At 52.9% G+C, this 18,425-nt stretch overlaps 5 protein-coding genes across 14 annotated transcripts in view; 2 read left to right on the top strand and 3 right to left on the bottom strand.

Moving 5' to 3' along the window:
* The window catches only part of mrnip (MRN complex interacting protein), a 5,152-nt gene extending 3,626 nt beyond the window's left edge, over positions 1–1,526 (top strand). The window contains exons 3-6 of the mRNA XM_019858199.1: positions 431–531; positions 971–1,210; positions 1,298–1,325; positions 1,404–1,526. Of these exons, the coding sequence (XP_019713758.1) occupies positions 431–531; positions 971–1,210; positions 1,298–1,325; positions 1,404–1,526 (492 nt within the window). The remainder of the gene's footprint in view (positions 1–430; positions 532–970; positions 1,211–1,297; positions 1,326–1,403) is intronic.
* Positions 1,527–1,826: 300 nt separating this feature from the next.
* Positions 1,827–4,715, bottom strand: sqstm1 (sequestosome 1). Of its 2 annotated transcripts, none has more exons than XM_019858233.1 (8): positions 4,408–4,715; positions 4,209–4,304; positions 3,425–3,672; positions 3,259–3,343; positions 3,123–3,182; positions 2,923–3,035; positions 2,214–2,457; positions 1,827–2,142 (listed from the first exon to the last, which is right to left on the bottom strand). In XM_019858233.1, the coding sequence occupies exons 1-8, from the start codon at positions 4,574–4,576 to the stop codon at positions 1,979–1,981; spliced, it is 1,179 nt and encodes a 392-aa protein (XP_019713792.1). In that variant the 5' UTR covers positions 4,577–4,715; the 3' UTR covers positions 1,827–1,978. The 2 variants fall into 2 exon arrangements, with proteins under 2 accessions (XP_019713792.1, XP_019713793.1); XM_019858234.1 differs by having other exon boundaries at positions 3,123–3,179.
* An 879-nt stretch (positions 4,716–5,594) lies between these two features.
* rnf4 (ring finger protein 4) lies at positions 5,595–10,165 on the bottom strand. 5 transcript variants are annotated; one of them, XM_019858255.1, is made up of 8 exons: positions 9,874–10,152; positions 9,560–9,600; positions 8,061–8,262; positions 7,873–7,955; positions 7,453–7,500; positions 7,253–7,376; positions 6,319–6,370; positions 5,595–6,234 (listed from the first exon to the last, which is right to left on the bottom strand). In XM_019858255.1, the coding sequence occupies exons 2-8, from the start codon at positions 9,569–9,571 to the stop codon at positions 5,862–5,864; spliced, it is 894 nt and encodes a 297-aa protein (XP_019713814.1). In that variant the 5' UTR covers positions 9,572–9,600; positions 9,874–10,152; the 3' UTR covers positions 5,595–5,861. The 5 variants fall into 5 exon arrangements, with proteins under 5 accessions (XP_019713814.1, XP_019713812.1, XP_019713813.1 ...); XM_019858253.1 differs by lacking the exon at positions 9,560–9,600 and having other exon boundaries at positions 9,874–10,153; XM_019858254.1 differs by lacking the exon at positions 9,874–10,152 and having other exon boundaries at positions 9,560–9,867.
* Positions 10,166–10,902: 737 nt separating this feature from the next.
* On the bottom strand, positions 10,903–14,337 carry selenot2 (selenoprotein T, 2). The gene is made up of 6 exons (XM_019858265.1): positions 14,114–14,337; positions 13,373–13,483; positions 13,176–13,302; positions 13,019–13,106; positions 11,549–11,676; positions 10,903–11,478 (listed from the first exon to the last, which is right to left on the bottom strand). Exons 1-5 carry the CDS (start codon positions 14,293–14,295, stop codon positions 11,552–11,554), a joined length of 633 nt encoding a protein of 210 aa, XP_019713824.1. The 5' UTR covers positions 14,296–14,337; the 3' UTR covers positions 10,903–11,478; positions 11,549–11,551.
* An 826-nt stretch (positions 14,338–15,163) lies between these two features.
* Positions 15,164–18,072, top strand: cox18 (cytochrome c oxidase assembly factor COX18). Of its 5 annotated transcripts, none has more exons than XM_019858244.1 (7): positions 15,164–15,265; positions 15,447–15,785; positions 16,322–16,422; positions 16,492–16,646; positions 16,965–17,080; positions 17,153–17,260; positions 17,335–18,072. In XM_019858244.1, the coding sequence occupies exons 2-7, from the start codon at positions 15,459–15,461 to the stop codon at positions 17,494–17,496; spliced, it is 969 nt and encodes a 322-aa protein (XP_019713803.1). In that variant the 5' UTR covers positions 15,164–15,265; positions 15,447–15,458; the 3' UTR covers positions 17,497–18,072. The 5 variants fall into 5 exon arrangements, with proteins under 5 accessions (XP_019713803.1, XP_019713800.1, XP_019713801.1 ...); XM_019858241.1 differs by having other exon boundaries at positions 15,393–15,785; XM_019858242.1 differs by having other exon boundaries at positions 15,167–15,314; positions 15,393–15,785.
* Positions 18,073–18,425: the final 353 nt, after the last annotated feature.

The following is an 18,425-nucleotide window of genomic DNA, read 5'->3' as shown; positions in this document are numbered from 1 at the left end:
ATGTGGTGATGCAGCAAATACAATACAATACATCCTGATTTATATAGCGCTTTCACGACAGCTGCAGCTGTCACAAAGCGCTGAACAAAACAGTTAAAGTAAAATAATAAAGGCAACACATAACATAAAACACGGACAATCACTTTTCCTCTCATACGCTTTGTTGTTTAAAGCAGTTTGAGATGAAAGAGGAGAGAATCGAAATGATCATGGTTTTGTTTGTGGGGGGTTTTGCACGCCCCCCCCCCAAAAAAAAACGTGTGACAGGTGAAGAAGGTGAAAAAGTGGACGTGTAAACTCTGCGGGGAGAAACAATCTTTGCTCAAGGTAAGCAGATGAACGCCAGGGGACGGGTGACGTCATCAGGTTCCCCCTCTAGTTGAATCGCTTGATTTTTTTTGGGGGGGCGGGGGGGAAATCCACGACGAAGGAGTTCGGTGGAGGCAGCGCCGCGGACTGCAGACGTCACGTTCAGAAGCTGAACGCCGCCAGGGGCGCCGTGTTGGAAGAGCGAGACGCCCGCTCGCTTCGGTCAGCGCCAACTTTCTCATTCTCGCCGCACACGCACGACTTTCGTGATTTTCAGATCATCTAATGTATGCGCCATCCTCCCGTCTTCCTGTCAATGTGGTGTTAGCATTCCTCGCCATTTATCATTTGTGAAAGTTCTGTTCTGCGTGTGAATGGTTGAATGTGCGACCCACAAAAACGCATTCAACAACCCTCAAGCAGAAGTAAAAATAGACAAATGGTACGCTATAAGTGCGCTCCCCAAATTAAAAAACGCATACAATGCAAGACATCTTGAGTGACAGGTCGAAAGTGTTTTCACAACAGCTGGTAACAAAGAGCGGGAGAAAAATACACGTGATATTTGCGTGAATAATTTTGAGACAAATCGCACCCCATCACAAACCGGGACGCACGCCGCCCGTGCTCGACTTTGACGTCATCGGCATGTGATTGGCAGGCAACAGCCGGAAGAGGAAACGGGAAGTGAAGACCAGCGAGACGGGCACGTGAGAGGACGACCTGCGCAGGCCGGCACGCACGCACATCAGCAGCCTCTTCAACCCGTGAGCGCGTGCCCGCAGGCGGTCCGCGCGCAGGTGAGCCGCTGGCGCCGATACATGGCCGCGCCTGAGGAGAAGGACCGAGATGTCGTTCCAAAGGACATGCCGCGTTCCCGAGGCAACAGCATGACGGACAGGTGATGGGCTTTTTGGGCCACGTCCGCTCCCAAACCAAATGGGCTTGTCAGACGGCTTCCTAACGCGTTTGTGTGCGCACCTCTCAGGAAGAGGAAGCGTGAGGACCGAGCTCAGGTGAGGCCGGCCGGCCGGCCGGCTCCAACTCCGCGCGCGCTAAGCCGGTTTGTCTCTTTTGTTTGGGCCCCGTGGAAGGTGGAGGCGAGAGTGCCGTCTTTGGGATGCGACGGCGCCGCCGACCCTGTCGTGTGGCCCCCTCCCCTGCTCCACCCTTGCTCCATGTTTGACAGCGGAGAAGACTTTGACACGAGCCTCTGAGGAAAACAGGCCGGCCGGCCGGCCGGCTCCAACTCCGCGCGCGCTAAGCCGGTTTGTCTCTTTTGTTTGGGCCCCGTGGAAGGTGGAGGCGAGAGTGCCGTCTTTGGGATGCGACGGCGCCGCCGACCCTGTCGTGTGGCCCCCTCCCCTGCTCCACCCTTGCTCCATGTTTGACAGCGGAGAAGACTTTGACACGAGCCTCTGAGGAAAACGTCGGCCTCCGCTTGCATAAAATTGCGCGGTTATTTCATGCAATGTTTGCAACCTTCATGTTGTCTCGTTCAAAGAAAACCAAAAACATTCAAGCCGAGCAAAGCGTCTTTATTGAGTATCAAGCAAATATCGTGATGACAGAGTGTAGCGACCGGCCTATTAGCGATGACTGCTTTTCATCTGACGCCGTCGCATGCGCTGTGACGCGTACAAGTGTGCTATGAGACGAAGCGCTGGCATCAGTGCGGTTGGGGGCGGGGCTTCTTGGCATACTGGATGGCGTCCAGGGCGGCGCCGATGTCAAAATCTTTGGCCTGCAAGAGGCGGGTCAGCCAGCCGCCCTCGTCGGTGAAGCCCATGGACAACATGTGACTCAGAGACTCGACCAGGCGGGGGTCCGCCTCTGGGGGAAGGAGGGGGCACGCGTTAGCTAAGCAGGCCTAAATTTAGCGGGGGCGGGAGGCGAGACCTTACCCGGAGGAAGGTGAGGGTACAGAGCTGCCGCCTTCAAGCCCGAAGGAGCCTTCTGGATCTCGGCAGGAGCGTCGCGGTTCACGTCCCCCTTGAGGTTCTGGTCTCCCTTGAGGTTCTGGTCCCCGTCCAGATCCGGCTTGTCCTCCTGCAGCAACGATTGCAGTTCGCCGCTGGACGGGTCCACCTCCTTGCAGGTGACGTGGGTCCACTCTTCATCCAAGTCTGCGGCGGCAGCGGCTGAAGCCTGACGTCGGCAAAAGAGCGCGACGGCATCGTCGTCTGACTTTCGGGCTCCACAATTATAAATGACAAAACCCGATCCAAATCCCAACATCGTGATCGGGGAGTTGGGAATGATGAACGAGCCAAAGCCGCGTGCAACACTGCTGAGCCACAAATAAGCCCAGGGAGATTTTTGGTGGGCTTTTCAGCAACCGTCTGGGTCAATGAGAGACTCAGCTGGCCTTGAAATGCGTGCCACGAGTCCTTTGCGGCCCGGCCGCCAGATGGCAAGAAGGACGCGCCTCGTGCAAGACGTTCGTTCACGAGCTTGCACACAAGCAGCAAAAATGACAACACGATATAATTGCTGTGACGGCGTCTCGGCCCCTTAAAAAAAGGAAAAATTCAAATGCTCCCCAAAGTGAAATCGTTCCATCATTCCTGACTGCCGAACCATCGAGGTCCACCACAAAAAGGTGAGTCTGACCTTTCTGGGCTGAGCGTCGCCCTCAGCTCCGCACACCTCCGCCTCTCCTTCATCCTGACTGGTCACCTTGGTCCTCTGGCCCTGGTGCTCCACGTCAATGTCAACGTCGATGCCTGCGCGCGATGACGATGACAAAAAAAAAAAAAACAAAAACCCATCACTTTCCGTCCCGACGACCGCCGCAGCAACATGCCACTCACCTAGCGGGCTCAGCATGGCTGCCACGCCCTCACCGACGTTCTTCAGGAAGCTGAGGCCTGCTTTGAGGTCAAAGGTCACAGATGAGCCCACGCAGCGCACGGTAAGGATGAACACACGAACAACCAAGGCACTGACCAGCGGGGGCGCCGCCTCTGGCACACTTCTGGCTCCTGCCGCAGTGCCGCATCTTCTTCATCAGCTTTCCCCGCGGGAACAGCGCCTGATAAAACAGCGTGCAGAGCATATGAGCTCGCGCGCACACCGAAAGCGCGACACGAGAAGTGTAGTGCACGATGCCGACCTGCAGGGGGTGCCAGATTGGCAGCAGGGGGTGCTCGGTGTGCTTCCCTTGGACCTGGCAAGCCGAGCAAAGGTCGTAGTCGGGACACACGCTGCACTTGAAGCGCACGCCCGCTACCGGACCTTCGCAACCGTCGCACGTCACGTTGGGGTGCACGCCGCCCAGGGGTGGGGGAGGGGCCGCCGCCGTCGCAAACGCATTCGGGGGAAAGGCCTGAACCGGGAAGTCACGACGGTGCTCTCTCTTCTCTGGAAACACAAACGTGCGCGACATTTGCACACATTCAGCAGGGAAACGTTGATCGAAATAGCTTGTCATATTTCAATGCACCGAGCAAAGCTTTACTCTTCAACATCCGAATGGAAAAGGTGTACAGGCACTTAAGATTTCTTTTTTTTTTTCATATCGATGATCTAACAAGAAAAAAATATTTGTTGGCCTCAAAGGAATTGAACTACAAAATCAAAAAACGCATTAATAAATATATATACGGTACACATTTGTAAAAGGTAAATTAAAACATCAATACGCATTGATATTTTTTAGAATGTACGAAAAGATTAATATATTTACGTTACAAAAACAGACATCCATTTGGTATATCTATGAAGAGATAGATGGCTGCAGTCCATGTTTTTACTTCTATTTGTATTCGAGTAAACATTTACATTGCAACTCATACTGTGGTTGGCTTTTTCTCAACGGTCCGTGTGAAATGCGGTTGGCGGTTTGGGACTTTCGGATGGTGACGGTGACGACCACGTTTTGATTTTTGTCTGTTTACCTTTGATGAAAACCCGGAAGACGTCATCCTTCATGCAGGCCACGCCCATGGCGAGCTCGTCATCCGACGAGAAGGCCACCAGGTCCCCTTCGCAGTCTGGTCAAAAGCCAAAACAGAGGCCAACGATCAAACTTTGCGGAGCGAGGCCCGGAGGAAAAAACAAAAACGACATCAACAAATCAGCCGTGTGCTGTCCGACCTTTGTAGTACATGTTGAAGGCGGTCTTCTTGAGTCCGGAGAATATCTGACAAGTTTTGTCGCACAGATGTTCGAAGCTTCCGACCGCGTCTTGCTCCACCAGGAAGCGGCGAATCTCCCGAACCGACTCCTCTTTGCCCAGCAGGTAAGCCTTCACCGTCACCGACATTTTGGCCGCTGCTTCTATTCTATTTTTCTTCTGCTGCTGCTGCTGCTCGGCTTGCGCTTCTTCCGTTCGTCGTCGTGGAATCTACTTGGGCACTTTGTGACGCAGCTTTTAAATCCTGTTGCTCGACTTGTCTCGGCCACTTCCGGGTAGAGCGTCATCAGCTCCGACTCAATATTTACATGACGGCCGATTGGTTCGGCGCTCAAGCCCCGCCCACGCGGACCAATGAGAGAGCCGGAGGATGACGAAGCCTTTTTCCAATCCGGGGATTCCCCGCGCCTCATGTGACCCGTCGCCCAAAAATTCGCTCGTCATGCTAACGTCAACAACAAACAACAATTGCTATTTCTTTTTCATTTTAGTCCGACGCACATTTCACGTTCGATAACCACACGCTGTCAGGTGCCTTTTTCACTGACTCATCCCACTCAACGCATTCATTGTTTAAAAGTTGTTTTTTTTTCAATCAAATCACTGAGTCTTTTGGGGCTGCAACTAACAATTGTTTTCATCGAAATTTTAATTTCCATCGCTATAATGTATTGCAGCACAGGACACGATTAAAAAAAAAAGAAAAAGGAAACGATCATGATTTAGCTGCTGGTTTGGTCCAGAAAAATATTGATCTTTACTTCTCGAAGTCAAAGCCGATGTTCGCCGATTTTATTTGGATTTGACGCAAAAGATAATGGGTCAAAGCCGATGTTCGCCGATTTTATTTGGATTTGACACAAAAGATAATGGGTCTGCTTTCATAGTTGATGGCCAGAGGCTGAAATTTTCAACTGAACAATTTGAAATGTAACCAAGGTCCCAACACAATGATTCAAATAATTATCAATGATTTCAGATGATCAATTGTCTTAATCCTGAATCCCGATTGAAATCCCAACGCATTCGCATATTTGCATTAAATGTACTTTTTCTTCTGAACATTTGCTTCCAATGTCTTGTATGTTTACCAAATCTCCTTTTCGAGTGGAGATTTAGAAGTAGAAAAAGACAAAAAGCTTGAAAATGAAACGACAGCAGCCAAGTTTATGAAATGATGAGAAATAGAACAATTTGATGTAGACAAGTGAACATTGCATCGGTTTGGAGTGGGAATGATGCACAGGGTGGTGGTGACGTGTTATTAAAAAACAAGAATACTTTATTGATTTATTTTGACTCAAAACATTTTGTCACCCTTTTGCTCTGAAATCATATTCAAGCGGCTCTGAAAACATGTCTTCAATATGACCTTTCTCCACCTTAGTCATGTTTGACTCAGAGAATGTTTTTGTCACGTGGCGACGAGTGAAGAGAAAGGCCCCGCCTTTGAGCTTTCCGGAACATTCCGCCGGCTCGAGTTTCCCGTCGGTCCGGTCCTTCCGGTCGGGTGACCGCTCGCTCCCGGTTGAAGGGTGCACGTGGCGCTATCTTGACGTGCGCAACACACACACATATACATAAGACCGCTCCAAACAAAAAAAAAAAAAACCCAACAAAGTGCAAGACGTCGGCGCTCAGATGTAGAGGGGGTGGTACTGGCGAGGCGTGAGGCGTTTGCGGCACGTCGGGCACGTGAGCGAGCGGCGCAGGGCGTCACGCAGGCACTGGCTGCAGAAGACGTGACCGCACTTGGTGGACACCACCAGACGCCCGCTCTCCACCATCTGCGCCGCAACAACAACAACAACAACGTGAGCCTGTTGCAGCACACAGCACGCATGCGCGGCCTCGCGGGTGGCCACTCTCACCTCCGAGTACGTGTCCATGCACACTGGGCAGCTGACGGTTCCCGGTGTAGTCCTGAACACACACACACACCCTTACTTAGTCCACCTGCTGCCAGGGACCAGTCTCCAACCTGGACTTTTGCATCTCTTTTTCAGGCACATGTGGAAAGGCTGCAATTCACAGGCAGTCTTGAAATGGCGCTGAACCCCACCTAGCGGCCATGAGCTGCATTTGACTGGTTTGCTCTGTGGGGGGGGCATGTGCACGAGACAGACGCAATCCTCCTCTGGGCTATGGCTGCAAATCGGAGAGGAGTTAGTCCCCGCGGGAATGGGGGCAAGGGGGCAGATGATGACATTTGGAGTGTTCAACCCCTGCAGCAACATGGCGCGCTCTGGCATAGTCTACACTTATTTTCAAACCAGAAGGTCCCAGGAAGTTTTGGGTTTGCGGATAATGTCCTTTAAAAAAAATAAATAAATAAAATAAAATCTTTGAGTACATTCATTTGCGTTTTCACTGGTCGTTTTAGGGAGGTGTTTTTTTTTTTTTTTCCCCCCCCCAATACCCGTGGAATTTGCTCTCCACAAGCCGTGGAATTTGCTCTCCACAGAATCAGGATTTTTCCTGTGGGGACTAATGAGTGCAGGTGATGTGGGACCTGTCTACGACCTGGATGGAGCGTCTGTTTTCGGTGTGTGACATGACTGGGAGCTGGATTCAACTTGTTTTGATGAACTGGGGACGTGCGTCTGCGCCGGATTGGACCCGTATTTTACCGCACATGCGACATGCCAATCAGAAGAGTTGACTTGTCGTTGCCATTTAGCGAAGGACGAGGGGCGAGGGCCGACGTGCGCGTCTTCAGATCTCGATCTCCGTGAGCCATGTTGCACATCAATCCCAGCAGGATTGGGCCCTGCGGGGAACATGACGACGGGCGCGCTTTGTCACCTGCTGGAGCGCCGCGTCTGGAGCGAGGACAAGACGTCGGCGCCGGGCACGGGAGGCGAGGCCTCGTCGTCATCGCTGCTGACGACGTAACTTTCTCCAGACGCGTTTCTCCTGCTCGGAGAACCTGATGGGCGGACACGGGCGGCGTCACGGCAAGTCCACGCATGCGCCAAAAGTCTGACCGGAAGGACGAGTTGTACCTTCATCCACCAGCTGGGGCAGCGCAGCGGTCGGCCACGTGAAGGCAGCAACGGGAAGAAGAGGAGGAGGAGGAGGAGTTAGTTGGAGCGCGCCGCAATGCTTTGAGACTGCCGATGTGGTTCGAGATCAAAGGGCTGGCTGGTAACGCCTTCGCATAACGCGATGACGTTCTCGTCTTGGGAGTGGATGCAATGAAATCGAGGCTAAGATGATTTGAAAATGGTTGAATTCTGTTTCACGCAACGTCCCAACTTCAGTGGACTCGGCTTTGAACGAAGGGTGCGTTCGGAGAGGCACAGCTGTCATTCCCGCCCAACTCATCCAAATCGATCATTGCCCAGCCCCGAGTGGGGGAGGGGGGGGGGCGCTTCCCTACCAGCGCGTGAACACTCTGCGTGCGTGCGTGTGTTGTTATTCACCAGGACAGAGTCGCTGCTGGTGAGGTCGACAACATGCGACGCTTCCGCCGCCTCGGATGTCAGATCCACCACCTCCTCAACGCCTGAACGGCAACAAGAGCGCGTTATTGATCACAAGTGAGCGAGCCTCCGCTGCCGACGTCCCCCACCCCCGAATGGGGTGGCTTCGGATTGGTCACGTGACTCACCGTCCTCCAGGTTGTCCATCACGTCGATGGTCTCGCCGGCGGCGGGCGCCGGGACGTCCGGGGGGCTGGCTCTTCTCCTGGCTACTCTGCTAGCATTCGCCCTTGTGTTAGCATGGACCACTCTGCGAGCGTGAGCGCGGCCGCGGGGTTTGGGGCAGCCGGACGCCAGCAGGCTCCCCACACTCATTCTCTTCCTCTGCGCCTAAAAACACACCGACCAAGTAGCTTCCCATATACACGCTTGAAAATTAGAAGCACGTCAATTCCGAGGATACGTTTGATGCGTTTTGCTCACACGTTAAAACGTACGCCCGCGAGGTGGGTTTCGTCAAAAGGCCGCGAGGATGTCGCGATGACCGCTTTGGCGGTATCACGTCATTTTGAAAGTCACATTTTTTTTTTTTTGTTTCATGTGAAGATGTTTTCAAGGACCACAATAACAAGACCCTCACCAACAAGTACAACAGGAGGACACGGCGCAGCGTCGCGGCGTTTTGGATCCATCCCTCAATTTTCCGAAGCACTTATCCTCACAATCACCTTTTTGTTTGAACCGCCTCTGCCAGACCCGCGGACGAGCCGCGCTGGTCGGCTAACTTGTCCTGGATGTTGGAAGTGGCACCCCACAAAGGTCGCTCCGACTGGCTAATATGCACTGTGATCCAATGCTGATAAAGTCCACGCGATCAGAGTCCTCGGCAACAAACGCAGCGAACAAGGAAAAACGGCGAGCCGCAGCCGCCGGCTTTGGCTTTCATTCAAGCGAATGGGAGCCAGCTCGCGGCGTGTCCGCTCGTGAAAATGTTGGCGCCAACTACCGAGATTTCTGATGAATCTAGTTTTTAGACTCAAGGAGACTTGAAAGGACTCTTGAAGAGACGGTCGCCAGGCAAACTTTTGAGCAGGGGTGTCCAAAGTCGGTCCTCAAGGGCCGCCGTTTTTGCAGCTGTCCCGGGAGCAACGCACTTGATTCAAATCATCAGGATGCTTCGCGCCAACTACCGAGATTTCTGATGAATCTAGTTTTTAGACTCAAGGAGACTTGGAGTGCTTGAAAGGACTCTTGAAGAGACGGTCGCCAGGCAAACTTTTGAGCAGGGGTGTCCAAAGTCGGTCCTCAAGGGCCGCCGTTTTTGCAGCTGTCCCGGGAGCAACGCACTTGATTCAAATCATCAGGATGCTTCTCATGCTGCTTCAGAGCTTATCATCTGAATCAGGTGTGCTGGAGAGATGGAAAACAGGCGGGACGGTGGCCCTCAAGGCCCGGAGCTGGACACGCCTGCTTTCGAGAGTGCGCGTGAGGCCGATCTGTCAAGCTCGGCCGAATTTACCGATATCGGAGCGATGCAAGTGACGTCATAGCGAAATCACCATCGCCCGAGAAGGATCCGTTCGATCGTTGTCGCGCATCCCCAACGGTTTGAGCGGGCTCGGACCTGGACTTTCCTCCAGGTGGCACCCCTGCTTTTGAACGATTGATTGCAAGTGTGTCAACTTACAGTGTTGCTCATAGCAGGAGGACGACAGCAGGAGGAGAACGCTGAAGACACAAGACACATTCAGTTATTTTGTTGTACAAAACAAAAAACAAGATATATTAATCGGGCACTTTAAATCAACCACTGCTGCAAAATGGTGTACATGGGGAACCCCCACCCCCCGCCCCCTAAAAAAGTCTCGCAAAGACAGTTTAAATGTAATGAAAAGTAGTAAACACCAAGCAAGCTCAACGATAAAAGAGAAAAAGTTGAAGTGGCGCGCCGCTTCTCGCCGCGCCGCCAAGCTAAGGCGCCGAGCAGTGAGCGTCACTCACCGCCCGCGTCGGTGCTCCGCTTCGCTTCGTCGTTTCCGCCCGTCGTCGAAGGCTGCTTGGCGGGCGAACACTTTCAGCGGGAACGTCGGAAGCGGACATCGGTCAGAGACGTCATGCCACGGTCGCGACAATACCGAGACGTTCGCGAGCTCTCCCGCCCGCTTTCAGTTCTGAGACGAACGCCAAGGCTCTTCCCGTCCGGCTCACGCTCGTTCTCTTGTGGTCCGCAGAGCGCGACAGCGCCGCCCTGCCGGGCTGGAGGGAGGCGCCCAAAGGCGATGGGCGGAAACGGGTGAAAGGACGTGAGCGGCGGCTTACTTTTTTTTTTTGGGGGGGGGGGATAGTCTGCAATGTTTATTCCACATTGGCGGCCCCAACAGGCAACCTGTCGTACTATACGACCCCCACTCCCCCATTTCTTTACGAGGATGGGCCATGGAGGCAAAGGGCGCGCCTCTACACCAGCCTTGACGTTGTGGACCAGGTCACGTGACCCTCAGGCGACCTCTCGGCCAATCTGCAGCCAGTTTGTTGTTGCGCGGCTGGCTTGCCTCCATCCCTGCCGCAACGTCGTTTCGAGGTTTCAAGAGGCAAGTCAAAATTAGTTTTTGTTTTGCTTGCTTGAGGTATTTCTCCCCCGCCCCTTCTATTTCTGCATTTTTGGACCGAGTCAAACCAATGCAAGCACTATTCAGCCCAACTTCGAATTTAATAGCGAAGGATTGAGATTTTTCCGGCAAAAGGTGGAGGGCCCAAGCACGTGGGAATCAGCAAGGCAAAAAAAAAAAAACCTTCAATCACCAGAAAGACTTTTTTTTTGTTTCAAAAGCAAAAGTGAGAATAGGATGAGGATGATTGATTTCGATACACATGGTCATCCAAACGACGTTGAACTCACTCGTGATGTGGCGGTTGCTGCACAAGAGGATTTGCTTGCCTGCAATGGAGGTTTTACAAAGACCAGTATGTCTGAGAAGGTTCAGTTTGCAAACAAGGCATGGCGATCGAAAACACAAAAACAAATTTTCGGTTTTAGGACACAACTCATGTTTATTGTATAGCCTTCAGGTCCATAAAGTACTTTGCTCTCTGACCTCACGAGTAACTACTAATTCACAGAGTTGCATTAGTAGTCATGGTTTTTTTTTCCCCACGACGAGTGCCACTTTTGGCCTACTAGTAGACAAATAAATGCAGCAGTGACACAACTAGCAGGCATGTGATGTGCACTCGTGGCCTCCTGACTCCTTCCTGGTCGCAACCAAAACGCCCGATTGTAGTTTTGCCTCATGCGAAAAATGCACACGTGCTCCAAGTTAGGACAATGAGTTAGGAGGGACACCACGCACGCGAAAGAAAGACTCCGAGACCTTGTCAGAAGAAATGCTAGCTAGCGTGAGGCTAACGCTTGTAACATGATTTGTTTGTTTTTCCCCTCCACAGTCAATCCAGAAAATTGCAGTTAACGGGTCGGCCGAGCACAAGGCGGCAGCGGCGGCACTCGGCCGTCGGCGGGAAACTTCCAGCGGGGTCCTGCCGAGTTTGCTTTCAGACCCCACCTTCACGGATGCCGGCAGCCGATGGTCCCGCTGTGCCAGGGCGCACCTAAACGCACACGCGCGTTGGTGTCGCGGCGGGGAGAAGCAAAGGAAACGGCGGCGAGGAAGCGGCTGACCTTCTATGGCGAGGAGAAGCCGGCGGCGGCGTCCACCTGGTTGATGTTGAGGTGGTTGTGGAGGATGCGGAAGATCTCTTGGATGTTGGGGACGTAACCCGACTCCAGCTTGGACCAGATGGGAACGTCTGCGCCGGTCACAAACGACAACGGCGCCACGGTCAGCGGGACATTCAACGTCATGCGTGCAAACAACAACCCGGAGGGTTTGCGGCCCCACTTCGCTCGGAGTACATCTGACGTTCACGGCAAGTGCCCCCCACCCCCACGGCGGTGCAACATTTGGACACTGCACCCGTCGAGTATGCTTCAACGTCATGTCTTGTTACCCATTATGTTTTTTTGATAAACACCACTTGGATATGACACAAGTGCGTTGTGGGGGGGGGGGGGAACCTGTTGCGTTCCAAGTCCCTTACGTGATATGTCCCCCCCCCGCCCTTCCTTGGAACGCGCTGCGGTCATTTCCGGGGTGTGGCTGGCGTGCATGAAGCCTCGTGTACCTCATCGGCAAGGAGATGCGATCCAGGCTCACTCAACCCAGGCGGGCTGCGGAGTCGCAGTGTCAAAGCCCCCCGCCCCCCCTCGCTACTCATATCGTATCGCTCAAGGCTGCGACTTTGCGATCGTCCGAGCGGAAGCCAAAAACTTGTCCGATGAAAATATTCTTTATGATTCGTGTTTTTTTTTTCTTTCCCATGATGAGACATTTGTTTTGACTTTGAAAACAATGCCGACTGGTTTCTGAATTTGAACTCATGTCCCATATTGGGATAAAGGGGCAAATTGTTTTTCTTTACTTCACTCAAAACAAAAAAACGTTTTCTCCCCTTGCCCATTTCCTCCCACCAAATCCAAACGGATCCAGCAGGCGCGCGGGGCAAAGAGGAACAAGGGAGCGGACGCTGTCAGAAACGGTTGGACCGGGAAGGTGGCAAGACATCTACAGAGAGAGAGAAAAATCTCTCAAAAAGCAACGACTCTTCCGACGGCGCAATTGATTATTCGCGTCATCAAATCAAGATTGCTTTGACACGATCAAACAATAGCAAAAGAAACTGTGAGGTGGAATATTATTCCAGTATTGTTGTTATTATCCACTTGGGGGCGCCGTTCTGATAGTCTCCATCTGACTTCAAGTGAAGGTTTGCAAAACGGAGGGCTGGCCTGGCCTGGCGATCGCCAGCCGACAAACGCGTGTCCGGTGGGCTGCTAACCGTTAGCCAGTCCGGGCGCTAGCGCTAACGAGCGGCCGCCGTCAATTCCGTGACCGTCCGCGTGCGGGATGGCGAGCGCGTGGAGGCGCCGCCGCCGACACGCTTGATACGTCGCAACGGCCGGCGCGCCAGCAGATGCTGTAAATCACTTGGCTCGCCTCCATCAAGCGAACCGGGAGGCTCGGTTTCCCGGTCGGACACGGAGCAATCGGAGGCAGCGGTCCACGTGGCGCGACGGAGCCATCGGACCCACCGTTGAGCGTGACCTCAAAGGCTCCGGTGGACAGGAAGTGCGTCTCCATCATGTTGCACAGGAAGAAGGCCATCAGACACGAGAAGATCTGACGGAAGGAGGAGGGGCTTGAAGATGTCACCCGCCGGGATGCGACGGCGGCGGCGAGCGCTCTCACCTTGTTGTCCTGGGTCCACGTCCAAAGCCTGGGCGTGTCCACACCGAGCATGGCGAACACGTTCTGAGCACTGACGATCAACAAGATGGACGCCAGCTTCAGGTACGACACCGCGCTGCCCAACAACCTGGACGAGAGCCGCAAAGGCGCGTCAGGCGAGCGGCGCGGGAGGGCCCACGCAGCGCGAGTGTGCATACTTGTTGACGGGGCCGGGGGGGTAGTTTTGCCCCTCGATGCGCATGTCGGGATACAGCTGCCCGATGGCCCTGGAGTACTCCTGGAACACTTTGCTGTAGCCTCAGGAGATACTGCAAGCAAAGCGACAAACAGAACAAAGTTCACCTTGCTCGGCTCGCTCGGAGGACTTGCTCACGAGAAACGAGGGTTCGCCGTATTTATGTTGATCGCATGAGTCTCTTTGAGCATGTCGCGGCAGCTGCCTGCATTTTCACTTGCCGTCGGGTGGCTGCAGTTTCTGATCCCACGCCATCGTTAGCGCTTTGAAACGACTCCTTTGTGGAAGTGCTCAACATACGCTCTCTTAAACATCTACAAAAGCACACAGCCGAGTAGCGAAACAAATGATTCAACAAATCATACCAGCTAACAGTGCCCAAGTCCACGAAAATGAGAACGCATTTTGTAAATTGAGTGCAGCAGGTATTTGGTCGTACGCAACGTATTGGCTTTAATAGAGTGCAACACGTACGATGGCGTGCAATGAGAAACGACCGCCGCAGCAGCAGGTGGAATAGAGTCGCGACATCTCCCCGGGCCACGAGCAAATGCCAAAGCAGGTGGGTGCCTCCGTCGAGGAGGCGACGCGAGCGGCGTCGACGCAGGAGCTGCCGCGATCCCAGCAGAGTGCGTAAAATGCGCCCGCCCGCTCGCTCTCTGCTCGCTAGCTAACTGTTAGCCGCCACCACGAACTGGCTCACCAGTACTGGAACTTGAGCACGGGGCCGACGTACACGGCCGCCTTGGCCGCCCTTCCGGGTTCCATCTCCGGCCCGGCGGCGAACTGCTGAGAACTCGACTTGCCCACGTAGACGTCGCGAAGCGTGAGAACAGTGAAGAGGAGAAGAGCACCCAGCAGGCCGAGCTGGCTGTACTCCGCCATCTTGCTGGTGCTTTTGCCCACGGCTCAGTTTCCGCTTCCGGTCTCTTTCACAATAAAGCCGCAGCAGGCCAGGTCGCCACGACGCCCGGCTCGATCCTGAAAAAAAAAAAAGACTACTGGGGATGACAACGAAACGGCTCACCAAAAGACGAAGAAATGTCAAAACGTTCAATGATATGTATCCCTGTAAAATGAAGAGTCATTCAATACTACATTCTGATCAACACTTTTGCGTGATTAGCCAAATGGAAAGCATGTCAACAATGACTATTTATTCCCCCTGCCCCATGCAAAAAAGAAAGGGACAACAAATTACTCAGACCGGGCGCAAAATTACTTTCACTTTCGTCCAAAAGTGGGCGCCATTGGAGATCGTTGGGTTTTTTTTTTCTTTTAAAGCGTTCACGGTGAATGTACATAATCAACATCCGAACTGTTTTGTCGAAAAAGCACCGAAAGTTGGAATCTTTTGTAATCATTTGTCTCGTTTTGTTTCAATTTAAAGTTGAGTTTGGGCGCAAAATGAAATGAAATTCAGCAAAATATACACACAAACATCTCGAGTAGAGATTATAGTGCTTACTTTCCTAGCAGTCTGCCTTTTCCTTTGAATATGGCAAAATCGAGCACGTTTGTCATTTTGCTGTTCTATTTAGAGCAAAGATATGAACAAATTCATCTCTCCTTTTATTATTTATAATTTTATCTGTGGTTTTATTGTTCTTGTTTTGATTGTAAAGTGTCCTTGAGTGTTTTGAAAGGCGCTTATAAATGTAATGTATTATTATTATTATTATAAATACAATAAAAAGGCAAAGCACAAAATCAAATGGATGATGAGTGGTTATTGATGACGCCATATGCAATCGCCCCACGACGTCATAAGACCGCGCCTCTCCTTTTCGGCGGATGTCTGCTGAGCGGCGAGCGAGCAGAAAGGTGAAAGCGCTCCACAAACGACCCTTAGCAGGTGATTAGGAAATAGGAGACTTTCATGTCGTCATGTTTATCCCTTAGAAGTAAGCGTTGTGTATCTTCTGTGCTTTATTGTGCATGTTGTTGCTGGCTCGCCTATGACCACAAATGTCGATTTGCAGAAACAACTCGAACTCATTTTGGGATGAGCTGAATCAAGCCGCTCATCCTCGTAGTGGGAGGCCGCCATGCTGGTCCTGGCGGGTCTGCGCTTCCCGCGGCTCCCCTTGAGAGCGTCGCGCTGCTCTGCCTTCTTCAAGAAGTCTCCTCTTCGTCTTCCTCCCGCCGCCCGCTCCTCAAGTCTCCGCCGCCATCTGTCCTCGGGGGGCGTGGATCCGGGCTGGTACGAGCAGGCGGCGCGCTCGGCCCCCGTGCACCTGGCTGAGGACTTACTGGTCCAGGTCCAGCAGACCACCGGGCTTCCCTGGTGGCTCAGCATCGCCGTCAGCACCCTGAGTGTCCGGACGCTGGTCACGCTGCCCCTCGCCGCCTACCAGATGCGCGTCCTGGCCAAGGTCGCGCCGCACGGCCCTCACTTAGAAGGACGTTTCCTCCGATAGATGTTTCCGCGTTGAAGGACGTGTTCTCGGAAGCACGCGCGACCTAATCGAACAGCTGCCGAGGGAGCAGTTTTATTGGCTGATATTAGCGCTTTCCAAAATGTTTAGTTCAGGTTTGCCGATGATTGGTCTTCTTTTTCTCATGATGGGATAAACGGTGTTCAGTGTTGGAATCAGGTACAATGATGAAGGACATCATTAGATGGAATGCTGATTCCCTTCAATCCTATTCGCGTCCTTCCTGAGATGTCAGCTGTCCACCAACATGGAAAAATTCCTATATATAATTTTTTTATATATGTATACACACGTATTTGTTTTAATCCACCAGACTATTAATTTGACAAATGTGTGAATTGGCAGCGGCATCCTCAAGTGCATATGGGTGAGACGCTTCCTTCTGAGGACGTGTCCTTTTCAGATGCTCCCTGTAATCTGTCGTAACCGCGATAACCTGCCCCCCTCCTCTTTGTCACCGCGGCAACGTGCAGGTGGAGGCGCTGCAGACGGAGATCGCGGCGCTGGCCAAGAGACTGCGGTACGAAGTGTCGCTGAGGGCCAGCGAGCGAGGTTGGACGGACAAGCAGAGGAGGTAAGGGCAACCGAGAACTGAGATCGGCTCGCCTCGTCCCCCAGCTCACGGCGCTTTTGCGGCGTTCAGCTTCCAGTTCCGGAAGAATCTGCGGCGTCTGGTGTCGCAGCTGTATGTGAGGGACAACTGTCACCCTTTCAAGGCATCGCTGCTGGTTTGGGTTCAGCTGCCGCTTTGGATCGGCCTGTCGCTCGCCCTCAGGAACCTCAGCGCGCCGCACTCGGGTGAGTCGACGGCGAGCGAGGCCTTGGTTATCGAGCGCGGGTCGATGTTTGAAGGGAAGGCCTCAAGTTGGAATCGAATCACTCTACTTGATCATCCAAAAGACACTTCTTGACGTTGTGCATTAGCCTCAACACGTCCGTCCAGAAATAAGTGCCCAAAATGTGCTTCGGCCATGGCAAATGGCCCAAACAAATGATTGCTACAAAATCCCCAAGATCGGGCGCAAGCGAGCAACCACCCGAAGACCACAACACGGGCTTGACCGCTCATGCGGTTTTGTCACCAGCATGTGGTCTTGAAGCACGTTTGCCTTTCAGCGCTCAAGGCCTCCTTGGCCACGGGGGGCGCTCTGTGGTTCCCCGACCTGACGTCGCCCGACTCCACGTGGCTCCTGCCGCTCGCTCTGGGGCTGACCAATCTGCTCATCGTGGAGGTACGCCATGGATCGCCGACGATGTCGCGGTGTTGTCGTCCTCCTCCTTCTCATCATCCTCTTCCGGTTCAGCTGTTTTCCCTCCAGCGGTCCAACGTGTCGTCCGCCCACAAGGCAGTGACAAACGCCATGCGAGGTCTGTCCCTGCTGATGATTCCCATCGCTGCCGGGGTCCCGTCGGTGAGTTCTGTACCGCGCGCGCGCCGACGGCCCGAGCTGAAGTAAGCCGCCGCCGTCTTTCTGCTTCCGTCCAGGCGATGGCGCTCTACTGGTGGTGCTCCAGCCTGGTGGGCTTGGGTCACAATCTTCTACTTCGCGCTCCTGCTCTCTGCAAGATCCTCAAACTTCCCACGCGGCCTTCCAACACGCCCTACAAAGACCTGATGGACGCCGCCGTCAGGAAGTACCGCAAGTAAAAAGGAAGTCATTGGCGGCGCAGTGGCTGTGCAGGAAGTGGCGCCAAAGCGCACCACCGACCAAGTCTGGGTTCTGCCTCCCTACCCCAAGAATGTCTGGATGCCTCTCTCCAAAGTACGCAAGTGAACAGGAAGTTGCCTGCAGCTGGACAGGAAGTGTGTGTGTGTGTGTGTGTGTGTTTTGGACTCGCTGACCCGAGCCAGGACTCGTCTTCATTTCCTGTGGGCCAGTTTCTATTATGTGCAAGCATCAATCGGGACCCGCAAGAATTTCCTCCTCTCTCAGTGCATTCGCAGCTGCTCAAAATAACACTTCAGAAAGTGACTTGGCCGTTTTGTTGAAACGTTTTGAACTTTTGATGCCGCTACCCGTTTGGTGGGTGTAGTTCCTAAACGCCCTTTGTTGTGATTGAGGAGTCAGGAACGTACGCGGTCGCTGCGTTCACTCATTGCAGACTTCTGAATCATTCTCTACTGGTGACGCTGGATCTCAAACCATAAATCGACTTCTCTCCCTTCATCACGGATTTTTGTTCGTTTCTTTGTTTTTATTCTTGCGAACTGGCATTGACGAGATTTTTCGATGGTTGATTGTTGCGACCACGGACTCCCTCTGGTGGTATGCAAAAGTATCACTGAATTCACATTGAAAACATGAAAAGCAATCACTGTGCAAACACAAGTCCAATGAACTTGGGACGTTGTGTTGTACATATAAATGAGAAGCGAGTACACCATGATTTGCAAATCTTGCTCAATAGAGATGCACAAGGTGAGCAATTTCAAGCGAGGCCCATCATTTCCTGCTTTGTTATCCAGTCACCTTGGTTTTCGAGCCGAATCCGTTCCAGAAGGCTGTTCAAAAAGCCATTTGTTCGAAATCCAAAACTTTCTTACTAGCCCATGATTAGGGGCGAATACACTATGCA

Source organism: Hippocampus comes, unplaced genomic scaffold, assembly GCF_001891065.2.
Source record: "Hippocampus comes isolate QL1 unplaced genomic scaffold, H_comes_QL1_v1.1 scaffold48, whole genome shotgun sequence".
Lineage (NCBI taxonomy): Eukaryota > Metazoa > Chordata > Actinopteri > Syngnathiformes > Syngnathidae > Hippocampus > Hippocampus comes.
Note: the sequence above shows the minus strand (reverse complement) of the source record. Positions and strands in the feature narration are given on the sequence as shown.